This window comes from Eubalaena glacialis, chromosome 19 (genome assembly GCF_028564815.1).
Source record: "Eubalaena glacialis isolate mEubGla1 chromosome 19, mEubGla1.1.hap2.+ XY, whole genome shotgun sequence".
NCBI classification, from domain to species: domain Eukaryota; kingdom Metazoa; phylum Chordata; class Mammalia; order Artiodactyla; family Balaenidae; genus Eubalaena; species Eubalaena glacialis.
The window spans coordinates 44,434,997-44,449,130 of record NC_083734.1 but is presented as its reverse complement, the minus strand read 5'-3'; the positions used below and the strand labels follow the sequence as shown (position 1 = coordinate 44,449,130).

Here is a 14,134-nt window from a genome sequence, read left to right as displayed (position 1 = left end):
CCCCTTACTCTTTACACTGGCTGCTGGTACAGTCTATATTTATCGTCTGCCTTCTCCACCAGAATGTAAGCTTCACAGGGGCAAGTTTTGTTCACCACTGGAGCCCAACACCTTGAATCTGCTAATACAGCAGCCACTCGCCACAGGTGGAGGCCGAGTCTTAGATACGTGGCTGGTCCAAATTGCGATGTGCTCCAAGCGCAGAACACACACCAGACTTCAAAGACTTAGTACAAGACGAAGAATATAAAACATCTCCTCGGTACTTTTTTTATATTGATGGTGTGTTGAAAAAATACTTGAAGAAAATATATTACTAAAATGAATTTCACCTGTTTCCTTTCACTTTGTAATGTGGCTAATGGAAAACTTGGAATTATATAGGTGGCTCACATCCTCTTTCTATGAAACAGTGCTGATCTTGAACACTGCCTGGTATACACTATGTGCTCAAGAAGTATTTGTTGAATGAATATATACGGAAAACAGCTGGACATTCACATCTGCGTTTGTGTGGAAGGGTCCAGGCGGCAGACACAGAATTCACTGTAGGTGGAGGGACGGTGGCACACACCGTGAGCATGGATAAGTGCTTGGGCCTGGGGAACACCTCCAGTTCCTCATCCAGAGCGAGTTTACTGAGCACCTACTATGGGCCTGCGAGGAGGAGAGAGCTATGCATCCAGCAGAAGTGCTGCCTTGGGGCCTCCAGCTCTGGTTTGGGGGTTGGGCTGTCTGTACAGGAAGGCATCTATTTTCTTCCCAGGTGAGACCAAAAGGCAGGTAGGCATTAATTAGCTAGGGGAAGGGGGCGCTGCAGAGAGAGAGGCCGCTCCAGGCAAAGGAACAGCATGTTGAAACACTTAGAAGCAAGATTGGGTACCGTGCTTGGTAGGAACAGAAAATTCGGTATGGTTTGGGGCATGGCAACCCTGGAGAAGCCAATGGGAGGGGGCCTGATGAAGCAGGGCCAGACGTGCAGGGCTTCAAAAGCCTCGTTCAGGTGCTGGACTTACCCTGAGGACGGGGGAGCCCCAAGGACGTAAGTAGGGGGGCTATTTAGAAAGACTCCTCCAGCTGCTGTGTGGAGGCAGGCAGGAAAGCTGAGGAAGAGGCGTGAAGGAAAGGAGGACAGAGAGGGAGCGACCAGGGACATAGAAGACTGGGGGCTGGCAGCCTGCTCAGCAGGGTCTGGTGAAGCCCCAGAGGTGTGGTTAGATGATGGCCCCTGGATTTTTCAGTTTGGTGCTGGCTGCTTACGGAGAGCATCCCCACTGGGGCGGTGAAGGAGGAAGAAGATGGGGGCAGAGGAGAGATAGGAGGGGAACAGGAGGCAGACACGTAGACAGATCCTTGTATTTCCCCGGGGTGGGGGCGGGGTGGGGAGGGAGGAGGGGAAGAGGGCTGCAGGAAAATGCAGGGCCAGGAGCGCGTTCTGGGGGAGGTTTCTTCTGAGGATGTTTATGGACTGGGGTAACAGCAGCAGGGTGAAGAGGGGGAAGCTAGAAAAGAGTCCTGCCCTCTGACCCCACTGCCCACCCCCACTCCATCTCCACGAAAGGAGGGCCCAGCCACCTTGCCCAGGCCACAAGGTCGAGAGTGTAGATGGTGCCCAGACTGAGGCCTGCCCAGGGTGAAGGGCTGCCTCCCCTCCCCCTCCCTTCCTGTGTGGGCTCCATCAGGAGGGCAGATCATCCTGTGATGCCCCTGCAGGTAGGGAGGGAGCCACTGTGGCTGCTGCTGGCACTGGATCCTGGCCACTCGCACAGTGCGTGTCAGAGATCACACACATAGCTCACACAGGGCACACAGATGCACGCGCATACGCAGAACGCACACGGGGTGGGCCCACACACGCACAGAGAGCCTGCAGAGGATGGACATGTGCTTATGCACACGCGTGCACAACCGGAGCTCACCCAGGATATATGTGTGCATGCACACACACATAAAGAGCTCACACAGGTTTTACGTGTGCTTGGGCACCCACAGCTCACACCGTATGTATGTGTACATGTGTGCGCACATACACAGAGGGCCCACACAGAGGCCACGCCTCAGTCTGAACAAGGAGAGGCCCCCAGGGATGCTGGTATCACCGTTGTTTTTGTCCCCAGTAAAACAACCCGGGCTCCACCGGACCCTCCACTTTGCACTAGCTCTGCCCTCCTCTTGTCCACTTTCTCTCAGCCCCCCGCCTCCTTCCTTTTTGCCTGGATGACGGCACCAAGGACCGGCCTTAGTTCATTAGATGTCCCCAGCTTGGCTGGGAGCTGCGGATGCTGCCCAGCGGGCCATGCCCCCTGTGTGTCATCTGCTGGGCAGGGGACCCTGCGAACAGTTGCTGCAGAGCCGCTTCTTGCTCCGGGGTGGTGGGGTCTGGCCTCTGACCTCACCCCCGCCCCAGGCAGTTCTAGATGGCCAGGTCGTGGCGGACGGTGGCCAGCGATGCCTTGCTGCGGCCGCTGCCGCCCTCGCTGTCGCAGGCCGGCGCCCGGTGAGCGTAGGAGGGCGGGGCGTAGGGGTCGGGCCCCGGGCGCCTGGCGGGCAGGGCGGGCGGCGGCGGCGGCGGGAGCAGCTGCTGCGCCTCCTCGTGCGCGCGGTTGCAGCGGTTGTCGCGCTCGGCCGCCTGGCGACAGTGGCCGGCGCGCGTGCGGCCCTTCCAGAGCAGGTGGCCCAGCTCGGCCACACTGAGCAGCGCCGAGAGCAGCCCCACGGCGAAGTAGAAGAGCACGAAGACGGTCTTCTCGGTGGGCCGGCTCACGAAGCAGTCCACCGTGTGTGGGCACGGGGCACCGGCGCACACGAAGTGCGGGGCCACGCGGAAGCCGTAGAGCAGCGCCTGGCCCGCCAGGAAGGCCAGCTCGGCCAGCAGGCGCAGCCCCACGCTCAGCAGGTAGCAGCGGCGCGCGCCGCGGCCCTCCGGGCGCCCCGGGGTCCCCAGCGACCCCGCCCCGCCGGCCGCGCCGCCCGGCTCCTTGCTGGCCCGGTGCACAGAGTAGATGACGAAGAGCACCGGGGGCGCCGACAGCAGCAGGATGTGGAAGAGCCAGAAGCGGTAGTGGGAGACGGGGAAGGCGCGGTCGTAGCAGGTCTGGCGACAGCCCGGCTGCAGCGTGTTGCACACGAACTCCTCCTGCTCGTCCTCGAACACGGCGCCGCCCACCGTGGCCAGCACCAGGATGCGGAAGATCAGCATGACCACCAGCCACAGGCGGCCCACGAGCGGCGACTGCAGCTGCACGGCGTCCAGCAGCGAGCCGAGGAACGCCCACTCCCCCATGGCTCTGGGGATGGACACGGGGCGGGCAGTCAGAGGCTGAGGGATCGGGATCCCCAGCCCTCCGTGCCCGTCGGGGTGGAGTCAGTTGGACCTCCTCTAACTTCGAGGTGAGCCAGGGGGTCAGCCAGGCCTGGGTTTAACAGGGACTTTGTGGGAACAAAGGGCTTAGCAAGGGGGGCGGGGGCGGGAGGGGTTAGGTGATTCTCCACTATGGGCGCTGGGGAGGAGCTCCACCCTGGTGCTCTAGTCAGACACCCACGGGCCTGCTGGGTTGGACCCTATGCTCCTCCAGAGTCCAGGTTGGTGGGAAAGAACCTTGGAGACCAGCCCCCCCTCCCCACCCCCCACCCCCCACCCCCCGCGGCCTCTGATTGCATTTGTAGAAGCAGAAACCCAGCAGCGCCCTCATGTGCTCAAGGATGCTTTCTGTGGGCAAGAGTGGTGCCCCAAACCCAGCTCTCCGTCGGACCCAATTTGGTACCCCTGGGAGAAGTGGAGCCAGCAGACCCAGAAGGACCCACCTCCTTCTTTCTCCGCCCATTTTCCTGCCCTTTTTACTGCAGTGAACTGCTCTCAGAATTGGGGAGCGGACACAAAGGTAACCCCACTTCCATAACTCTACCCAATGTCCTAGGTGTCCCCTGCCATCTGAGCCCGGTGTGGCAGGAATGCTGGCCCACCTTCTCCCATCTCCTCCCTGGTGTCCCTCTGTTTCCAGCCTCCCATATCTCCCGAGAACCTCCCCAACTCCCCCCACCCCTCACAGGTCCCACAGGTCCCTGATGCCCCCAGACTCTCACCCGTATGTAACCACTCGCCCTGTAGCTGAGGCTGGGATGTTAAAGCCGAGTAAAGGACCTTGGGAGATGGTTGGGACCTGTTCCTCCTGGTCCCTCTTTCATTTTCCCTTTCGGATTTTGCCGGGATGGATGACAAGACAGGATGGCTGAGGGGGCTAGCTCTCCCACTTCTCTTAAAGGGACAGGGTGACCCTGTTTGCTGGCTCCACCCCTGAGAACAGACCCAGGGCCACACCCCTTGCTGGGCTCTGCCAGCCTCCCTTTCCATCCCCTCACCCGCCCCCACCCCACGGCTGTGTCCCCAACTGGAAATGAGGGAAGGGGTTAACCAGAGCTGCCTCTCTCTCTCTTTTTTTAAAAATAACTTTATTTATTTTTGGCTGCGTTGGGTCTTCGTTGCTGCACGCGGGCTTTCTCTAGTTGTGGCGAGCGGGGGCTACTCTTGGTTGTGGTGCGCGGGCTTCTCATTGCGGTGGCGTCTCTTGTTGCTGAGCACGGGCTCTAGGCGCGCGGGCTTCAGTAGTTGTGGCACGCGGGCTTCAGTAGTTGTGGCTTGCAGGCTCTAGAGTGCAGGCTCAGTAGTTGTGGTGCATGGGTTTAGTTGTTCCGCGGCATGTGGGATCTTCCTGGACCAGGGCTCGAACCTGTGTCCCCTGCATTGGCAGGCGGATTCTTAACCACTGTGCTACCAGGGAAGCCCCAGAGCTCCCTCTTTTATTGAAGGAAGCCTACCGCCAATAAATTCCCCCAAACTGGAAGGCCTAGGTCCACTATCAAGTGACTGTCCCCTCTGAAGGCCGTCTTCAGGGCTGGAGCGAGGTTTGCCGCCGGTGTTGGAGGCACTGGTATTTTAAGAGGCAGCAGACACCTGGTAACTCTCCTTCTAGCTCTGCCACTGCTAACTTTGGAGCAGTCACTCAGCTCTTCTGGGCCAGAGTCTCCTGGCTTGTCAGCTGGGGAGCCTGGGCCGGCTGACCTCCAAGTTCCCTTCCGGCTCTGCGTCTTAATGCTAAGGTCCCAGCCATGTTACAGAGAACAAAAAAGCCCGAGCCTGGAAGATATTCCCTTTTGGAAAAACCTTGAAGTATCAAGAGTGTCTGGCTTTGGGACTTAAATAAAAGCTTTTGCTTCCTTCCTGCTTTTCTGTAGTTTCCAGATTTACTGTAATGAGCGTGTCATTTCATAATGCGAAAAATAAATAGAAAGCAAGGCTTCTTTTCCCCCGTAAGGCTCTGAACTGAGTCACCTACTGCTCTAGGTGGCAGGAGAAGCTGTCCCATAGGGGAAGAGAGTTAGGATGACCAGTGGTGACCTGAGCGGCCGGGGAGGGGACACTCCCAGGTTGAGTGCTTGTTTGTTCCCTCTGCCTTTTCAGGAGTCTGCCCAACCCACACCATTCCCCTCGTCCACCTGTGCAGATGCTCCGGACCAGGCGCTGCGCCCCACTCATCGCGCGAGTTAGCTCGCTTAGCCCTCCTGGTGAGCCGGCAGCAGGGCAGCTGAGACTCAGAGCGCCAAGCCACTTGGTACACTCACGCGGCAAGAAAGAGCAGCTCCTGGCCGCACGCCCAGCCTCACTGGTTCGGAGCCCATGTTCTTAAGCACATCGTGGAACTGTCCCCTCTCCAGCCTGGCTGGGCTTCCCAGGTGGTGTCCCAGGGCCTAACAGTCCCCAGGGCTTTGTGTGGGGCTGGTGGGGGCCATGCCAGGACTCCTCTTCGGTGACACTTTCTCTCCTCTCCAGCCATGGGGGCCTGTATAGTTTTCCATGGGCCGATGGGGACCCCTGGCCCGATTTCAAGAAGGGGTGGGAAAGGTATCCTTCACCCACGCTGGCTTAGGGGCCCGGCCCAGCCTGGAAAAACCCTAGGTTAATGCTTGGGAGTGCTGGGGTTCCCTTGGGACTGGGCCTGGGTGGGGAGACACTGGCCTGGACCAAGTCCAAAGGAAAGCACATGCTGGGGCCCATTCCAAAAACAGGATGTGGCGTGAGGGCACTGCTGACCTCCCCATTCCCAGCCTCCACCTGCTTCTGGCTAAAGCTGCTCCCTGCCCCCTGCCCCCCGGCCATGGGGGCTCAGGGACATACCTCACCTCCCCTGGAATGGTCCCTGCCCTGGACGCATGGCCACTGCCAGCTCAGGCCACCAGCCCAGCCTGGAAAAATCCTCATCAGACCAGAACCATCTGCCCCTGGAGAGTGGAAAGTGGCAGAGCTGGTGGGCTGGGCTGGGGGGGTGGGGGACATGGAGCCCATGGTCACCCTGTGCTGTCCCCAGTCCCTGATACCACAGGGCCAGACACAGGAGACTCTACAATCTCCGGGGCCCATCCTTCTTCCCAGATAGCGCCGTCCAGCCTGGGAGGAGGTGTCGCTGATGCTGCCCAGAGCTGGCGGCACGTGGCCCTGTTCTTGGCCAAATGTGAGGTCTGCGGCTGGGCTCAGAGGCCTGTCCTGCCCTGGTCCACGTTCAGTCTCTGTGTCAGACACCTCACCCTGACCCGTCAGGCTGTGGAGCCACTTCCCATGCATGTCCATCACACATGAACACACACGTGCAGGCACACACATGTCGGCACCTGGTAAATTAATACTCGTGACATCATCAACACACGGCTGTATTTTCTCTCCCCTGTGTCCCTCTAACATTTAAAAGAGTCTTTTCATAAATGCTGCCTTTTAGTGAGGCCTTTCCTTGCTGCCCTAACTGGAATTTAACCCCTGACCTCCTATCCCCTTTCTCAGCTTTATTTCCTTTGCACTGACCACTTCATAACATACTTTATATTTTTCTTATTTATCCTATGTAGCATCCGTCTTCTCCGTTAGCGTGTAAGCTCCATGAGGGCAGGGATTTTTGGTGCTTTATACACTGTCCTGCTCCCAACACCTAGAACAGTTCCTGGCACTTAGTAGAAGATCAGTAAATATGTGTGGGGCGACAGAATGAATGAAATGGGGTGAGAGGATTGCGGAAGGTGCAGAGCTCTTCTGCCTCAAGAAGATGAGGACGCTGCTGGTCTGTTGGACACTCTGGTCTCTTCCAGGGCTTTGATCACTTAAATGGCCAAGGGTCTTTGGAAATCTTGCTGTGCATTGGACCAGTAAAAGTAATTGCAGATCTGAAGGCAGCTTGGAGTTGGCTTGTTTTTACTGATTCCTTTTTGTTTTTCAGAGCAACTTGACTGCCTGCTCTCGAGATGTCATTATCAGGAGTTATATCTGCCCAGCCTTACACGGATCAGCTGGTGGGCTGCAGAGCTTGTGAACTTTTTCTATCTGGGGGTTGTAAAGACAGAAACGTAAAGACTACAAGGCTCTTCAGAAGATGCTTTAATGGAAATCATCATCTCCTCTTTAGTCATTCCAAGAGCATCCACTTTGATGTGGGTGAGAAATATCGCGAAGGTGATTCTGTGTTCAACTCTAGCCACAGTTCAGCAGCTTGGCAAACTGTCTCATTTTCCACAGGTAAATTGTCACTAACGAGAGTGCCTATCAGTAGGTCAGGTGGAGGCGGCATGGAGGCTTTCTGGTGGTACCCAGAAGCGAACTTGTGCCCACCAATTTTTAGCATTTTAATTCCTTACAGCTGAAGGGGTCGGCAAAACTCAACAATTCTCCTCATTTATTATTTTTAAATTAAATATTCTTGACATTGTTGCAACACATATTCTACTTGTAGGAAGCACGTTGTTTCATAAAACTGTTCTACAGTGCTGTCATTTATTGCCGCGTGACCATGTGTGCACACGTTACTCCTAAGTATAAGGCAGTGTAGTGACACCAATGTTCCCTAGGTGTGAGTGTGTCTACTGTCACTAGTTCATTCATAAACATGGCCGGGAATAAGAAATACACACTGCAAGAATCAACTTATCGCAAGGGAGTTCAGTGCCTTCAATGCAAATAGTAGGCCAGTGAGGAGCTGCTCTTGGTTAGTTTTAACTGTTCCAGCAGACACAGCATATTCAGGATTGATCTCTTCTCGTTGTGATGCACATGACTGCATTCTATTACCATCTTTAGGGCCAGACTGGAAAAGTCAGTCTTTCTAATGAAAGAGGATCAAGTGAATGATTCCTAAGTAAAGAAAGGAGGATCTTCATGCGATCTTTTTCTTTTTTGCTTTTGCTTTTATTTTAAAAAAGTTTTAATTGATGTATAGTTGATTTACAATATTGTGTAAGTTTCCGGTGTACAGCAAAGTGATTCAGATATATATATATATTTATTTCTTTCGAAAAATTCTCTTCCATTATGGGTTATTACAAGATATTGAATATAGTTCCGTGTGCTTACAGTAAATCTTTGTTGTTTATCTAGTTTATATATGGTAGTGTGTATCTGTTAATCCTATACTCCTAATTTATCCCTCCCCCCTCCCCTTTGGTAACCCCTCCCCTTTGTTTTCTATGTCTGTGAGTCTGTTTCTGTTTTGTAAATAAGTTCATTTGTACTATTTTTTAGATTATACGTATAAGTGATATCATATAATATTTGTCTTTCTCCGTCTGACTTACTTCACTTAGTATGATAATCTCTAGGTCCATCCATGGCTGCTGCAAATGGCATTATTTCATTCTTTTTTTATGGCTAAGTAGTATTCCATTGTGTATATATACCACATCTTCTTTATCCATTCATCTGTCGAAGGACACTTAGGTTGTTTCCATGTCTTGGCTATTGTAAATAGTCCTGCAATGAACATTGTGGTGCTTGTATCTTTTCTGGTTATATGCCCAGGAGTGGGATTGCTGGATCATATGGTAACTCCATTTTTAGTTTATTAAGATACCTCCGTACTGTTTTCCATAGTGGCTGCACCAATTTACATTCCCACCAACAGTGTAGGAGGATTTCCTTTTCTCCACACCCTCTCCAGCATTTATTATTTGTAGACTTTTTTTTTTAAGGTTCTTTTCCTATGTAGGTCATTACAGAGCGTTGAGTAGAGTTCCCTGTGCTGCACAGCAGGTTATTATTAGTTATCTATTTTATATAGTAGTGTGTATATGTCAGTCCCAATCTCCCAGTTTATCCCTCCCCCACCTCCTCCTTATCCCCTGGTAACCATAAGTTTGTTTTCTACATCTGAGACTCTACTTCTGTTTTGTAAATAAGTTCATTTGTTCCCCTTTTTTAGATTACACATATAAGTGATATCATATGATATTTGTCTTTCTGTGTCTGACTTCACTCAGTATGACAATCTCTAGGTCCATCCATGTTGCTGCAAATGGCATTATTTTGTTCTTTTTTATTGCTGAGTAATAGTCCATTGTATATATGTGCCACATCTTCTTCATCCATTCTTCTGTTGATGGACATTTAGGTTGCTTCCATGACCTGGCTATTGTAAATAGCGCTGCTATGAACATTGGGGTACATGTATATTTTTGAATTATGGTTTTCTCCGGGTATATGCCCAGGAGTGGGATTGCTGGATCATATGGTAGTTCTATTTTTAGTTTTTTAGGGAACCTCCATAATGTTCTCCATAGTGGCTGCACCAATTTATATTCCCACCAACAGTGTAAGAGGGCTTCCTTTTCTCCACACTCTCTCCAGCATTTATTATTTGTAGACTTTTTTTTTTTTTAAGCAGTTGTTAACATTTAATGAATCTTCTACCAGGTGGCTTCAAGCTACTAGGACACATGCCCCACCCACACCCTTAATCTTCTCAACTCTTCTGCTGAAGAATTTGACCTTCACGATGCAGGCTGCTTTGGGAGCTTTCCCTTCCTCAGAACTTTGCATTGATAGTAGCCTGATCGCACCACATCAATGATAGGAGCAGCTCGTCTTGTTCTTGACAACATTTACCTGTGTCTGCTCACCGACCAAGGTTCCACAATTTATCATGGTTGAGAGCTGGGCAGAAGTTCTGCTTCCTCTTTAAGTGGTAACGCCAGATAACAACTTTCCCAAAGTATCCTGGGTGATATTTGTGGAAGTTGATCCTGTGGTGATGCATGCCACCAGCATTACCCCGGCCTCCTGGGTGCTCCTGGTGTTTGCTGTTGCAGCTGTGGCTGTATCTCGTGTGGCCCTAAGTTTCCAGGTCTCCCTCAGTCTGGATGGCTGTAGACTTTTTTTTTTTTTTTAAAAGGCTTACTTTTTTTTTTTTTTTTTAAATTTCCATTTATTTATTTATGGCCGTGTTGGGTCTTCGTTTCTGTGCGAGGGCTTTCTCTAGTTGCGGCAAGCGGGGGCCACTCTTCATCGCGGTGCGCGGGCCTCTCACTATCGCAGCCTCCCTTGTTGCGGAGCACAGGCTCCAGACGCGCAGGCTCAGTAATTGTGGCACACGGGCCTAGTCGCTCCGCGGCATGTGGGATCCTCCCAGACCAGGGCTCGAACCCGTGTCCCCTGCATTGGCAGGCAGACGCTCAACCACTGCGCCACCAGGGAAGCCCCGGCTGTAGACTTTTTGATGATGGCCATTCTGACCGGTGTGATACCTCATTGTAGTTTTTATTTGTTTGTTTTTTTAAAAATAAATTTTATTTATTTTTGGCTGTGTTGGGTCTTCGTTGCTGCACACGGGCTTTCTCTAGTTGCGGCGAGCGGGGGCTACTCTTCATTGCGGTGCGCGGGCTTCTCATTGCGGTGGCTTCTCTTGTTGCGGAGCACGGGCTCTAGGAGCGCGGGCTTCAGTAGTTGTGGCATGTGGGCTCGGTAGTTGTGGCTCATGGGCTCTAGAGCGCCGGCTCAGTAGTTGTGGTGCACGGGCTTAGTTGCTCCGCAGCATGTGGGATCTTCCCGGACCAGGGACTGAACCTGTGTCCCCTGCATTGACAGGTGGATTCTTAACCACTGTGCCACCAGGGAAGTCCCTCATTGTAGTTTTGATCTGGATTTCTTTACACGTCCATGTGATCTCTGCAGCATTCAGAACCAAGGCTGCCGCATCCACTATCCTAGGTCATCCTGGGTTCTTTAGGTACCAAAATGGACTTTGGAGTTTGTATAGTCAGGGTTCTCCAGAAAAACAGAACCAACAGGAGATATATATATATAATTTGTTATAGGAATTAGCTCACAGTTATGGACGCTGGGAAGTCCCACGATCTGCCATGTGCAAACTGGAGAATTGGGAAAGCTGGGGGTGTAATTCAGTTTGAGGCTGAAGGCCTGAGAACCAGGAGCACTGATGTCCAAGGGCAGGAGAAGATAGACGCCTCAGCTTAGAGCAAATTCACCCTCCCTCCACCTTTTTGTTCTATTCAGGTCCTCAATGGATTGGATGATCCCACCCGCATTGGTGGGAATCATCTTAACTCAGTCTACTGATTTACATGCTAATCTTTTCCAGAGACACCCTCACAGACACACTCAGAAGTAATATTTTACCAGCTATCTGGGCATGCCTTAACCCAGTCAAGTTGACACATACAATTAACCATCACAGAGTTTTTCAATACAGCCTGCAGACAGCCTGCTCAGATTTGCAAGGATGCAGCCCATGAGTGAGAAACACCTGAGGGCAACTCCTGGAGTGGTACCAGTTCAGCATCATGTTAGAACTGGAACCCATATATTACTTTTATAACCAGAAAAAAAATTAAAAGTTATTTTCATTTTGAAAGAAAACATGTAACATCACTATTTTTGTAAACTATAGGAAGATACAAAGAAGAAAACAAAAACCACCCAAATCTCATTATCCAGAGAAAAGCAACTATTTTGCTGCAACTTGCAATAAGGCCTTTCAATGCATATTGCATTCTCGAACTTTAGTGTGCATCAGGATTAGCTGGAGTGCTTGTTAAAACAAGTGCTTTTAAGTCAGTAGTTCTGGGGTGGGCCCGATAATAAGAATTTCTAACCACCTCTTTGGTCTTGCTGCCACAGTCAGTCCAGGGGCCACAGGCACAGAAGCACTGGTCCAGAGTTTACACCTCTGTTGTTCCAAGCAGGGTCTCCAACCAGTAATACTGACAGCACTTGGGAACTTGTTTGTTAGTAATACAATTTCAGGCCCCAGCCCAGACCTACTGAATCAGAATCTGCGGTTTAACAAGATCCCTAAGGGATTTGAAACACAGGCTTGAGAAGCACTGGTTTATATTTGAGCCTCATACTGTCTGAAAGATAGCTTTTCCTCCCTACTTTATTGTGATCTAATTTACACACAGTAAAATGCACCATTTTATAATTGAGTTTTGACAAATTATATAAGAGTTTGGTATCTTTCCCCCCTCTTCCTAACAGAATGAGAACTTTCCTGTGCTACCAAATATTTTGGGAAAACATGACTTTTAATTGACTCTATAATACATGGTAAGGATGTGCCAGTTTAATTAGTTCTTCTATTGTGGGACATCTATGCTGTTCCCGGTTTTTCACCAATGTAAATAATGCTTCAATGAACTCTTTTGGACACAAATGTTTCATTCTTCAGACAATAATTTTCCAAAAGTGTTACTACTGAGGCAGGCAAGAACAAACATCCATTACTGTAGGAAAAAAAGTTAATGAATTAAAAAATTTGCTATGTGGGAATTCCCTGGTGGTCCAGTGGTTAGGACTCTGCGCTCTCACTGCCGAGGGCCTGGGTTCAATCCCTGGTCGGAGAACTAAGATTCCGTAAGCAGCGAGGCACAGCCAAAAAACAAATGCAGATTTGCTATGTGTTTGGGTTTCAGGAAAAATGGCCAGAAATCACTTAAAAAAATTCCACTGCAGGAGGAAGAGAGGGATGCAATGTATCCTAAACAAAAAGGCTTAGAAAACTTATTGTATCACTTGACTAATTTTTGAATCCCTTATTTTCTCAATAGCCATTCTTTTTAATTTATTGTTGATGTAATACGTATTTATCTAAGCAATGTTGCATATGTGTAAGGAATAACTACATTCTATAAAGGGTTTAAATGTGTATAACCACGAAGTTTATTAGCACTAAAATTTTTATCTCCTAGAATGTCAGTGGCTTAAGGAATGAAGAGTCAAGGACTGAATTCACTTGGAGTCTTTTCAGTTAGCAAGTGCATTACTGATCAGGAGAGAACTTCTAGTTTCAAGAGGGAAACATTTCTGATTTTTTCCTTTCCAAAGAAGGTTTATATGCTTTTGTCCCACCATTTATTTTGTAAACAAATGCATACATACCAGACAGGGATTTCACTTTTGATTTGTAACCTGCTTTCTTCACTCAGCAATGTCCTAAATACCTTTTCATGTCAATAAATAATATGCATGATCGTTCTTAATGAACACCTGGTATTCCTCATCGTACCATAATTTGTTTAAACTAATTGTTTTGCTAGATGTCTCTTGTTGGACATTTAGTTTACTTTCAATTTTATTATTACAGAAACTTTAATAGGCATCTTTGTATGTGACTTTTTTTTGCGATAATTACAGATTTACATGTAGTTGTGAGAAATAATACCGAGATCCCTTGTACACTTTGCCTACTTTCCCCCAATGGTAGCATTTTGTAAAATTATGTTGTAACCAGGATACTGATATCTTTCGTTACTTGAACTTGCATTTGTGTGTATTTACATAGCTTTTTGCACATGTCCAATTCTCCTGAACTAAATTTCTTAAAGTGAGAATTGCTGGGACAAAGAGTTTGACCTTTTCGTCCAGGTTCTAGTGAAAGGGCTCATTTTCCATATCTTTGTCAATACCACCCTTGAGGATATGTTTAGGATATCCCTCTGTAACTCAAGACTACTTTTCTTCTAGTACTTCTTTAGTTTTGTTTTTGATATTCAGTCTATTTGAGGGACTTCCCTGGCAAAGTGGTTAAGACTCCAAGGCTCCCAATGCAGGGGGCACGGGTTCGATCCCTGGTTGGGGAACTAAGATCCCACGTGCCACATGGTGTCACCAAAAAAAAAAAAGTCTATTTGAACTTAACTTTCTGGTAAGATGGGAGGAAGGGGTTAGATTTTTCTAAATTTTTTTCCCCTAAATGATTAGCCAGTTGCCCCAATGTAACTTATTGATATCATCAAGCAGTTGACTAGTTTATCAAAATATTGTTAAAGTAGGGAATCATTAAAAAAAAAAAGTTTATATTTAAAGTTA

The 14,134-nt window shown here is 49.7% G+C and overlaps 1 protein-coding gene and 2 pseudogenes across 1 annotated transcript; all 3 read right to left on the bottom strand.

Moving 5' to 3' along the window:
* Positions 1-2,413: 2,413 nt before the first annotated feature.
* On the bottom strand, positions 2,414-3,283 carry GJD3 (gap junction protein delta 3). Its single transcript, XM_061176500.1, has one exon. It carries the CDS (start codon positions 3,281-3,283, stop codon positions 2,414-2,416), a length of 870 nt encoding a protein of 289 aa, XP_061032483.1.
* Positions 3,284-7,139: 3,856 nt separating this feature from the next.
* Positions 7,140-8,096, bottom strand: LOC133080847 (kelch repeat and BTB domain-containing protein 2-like; annotated as a pseudogene).
* Positions 8,097-9,727: 1,631 nt separating this feature from the next.
* LOC133080846 (large ribosomal subunit protein uL15-like) lies at positions 9,728-11,352 on the bottom strand (annotated as a pseudogene).
* Between the last annotated feature and the right edge of the window lie 2,782 nt (positions 11,353-14,134).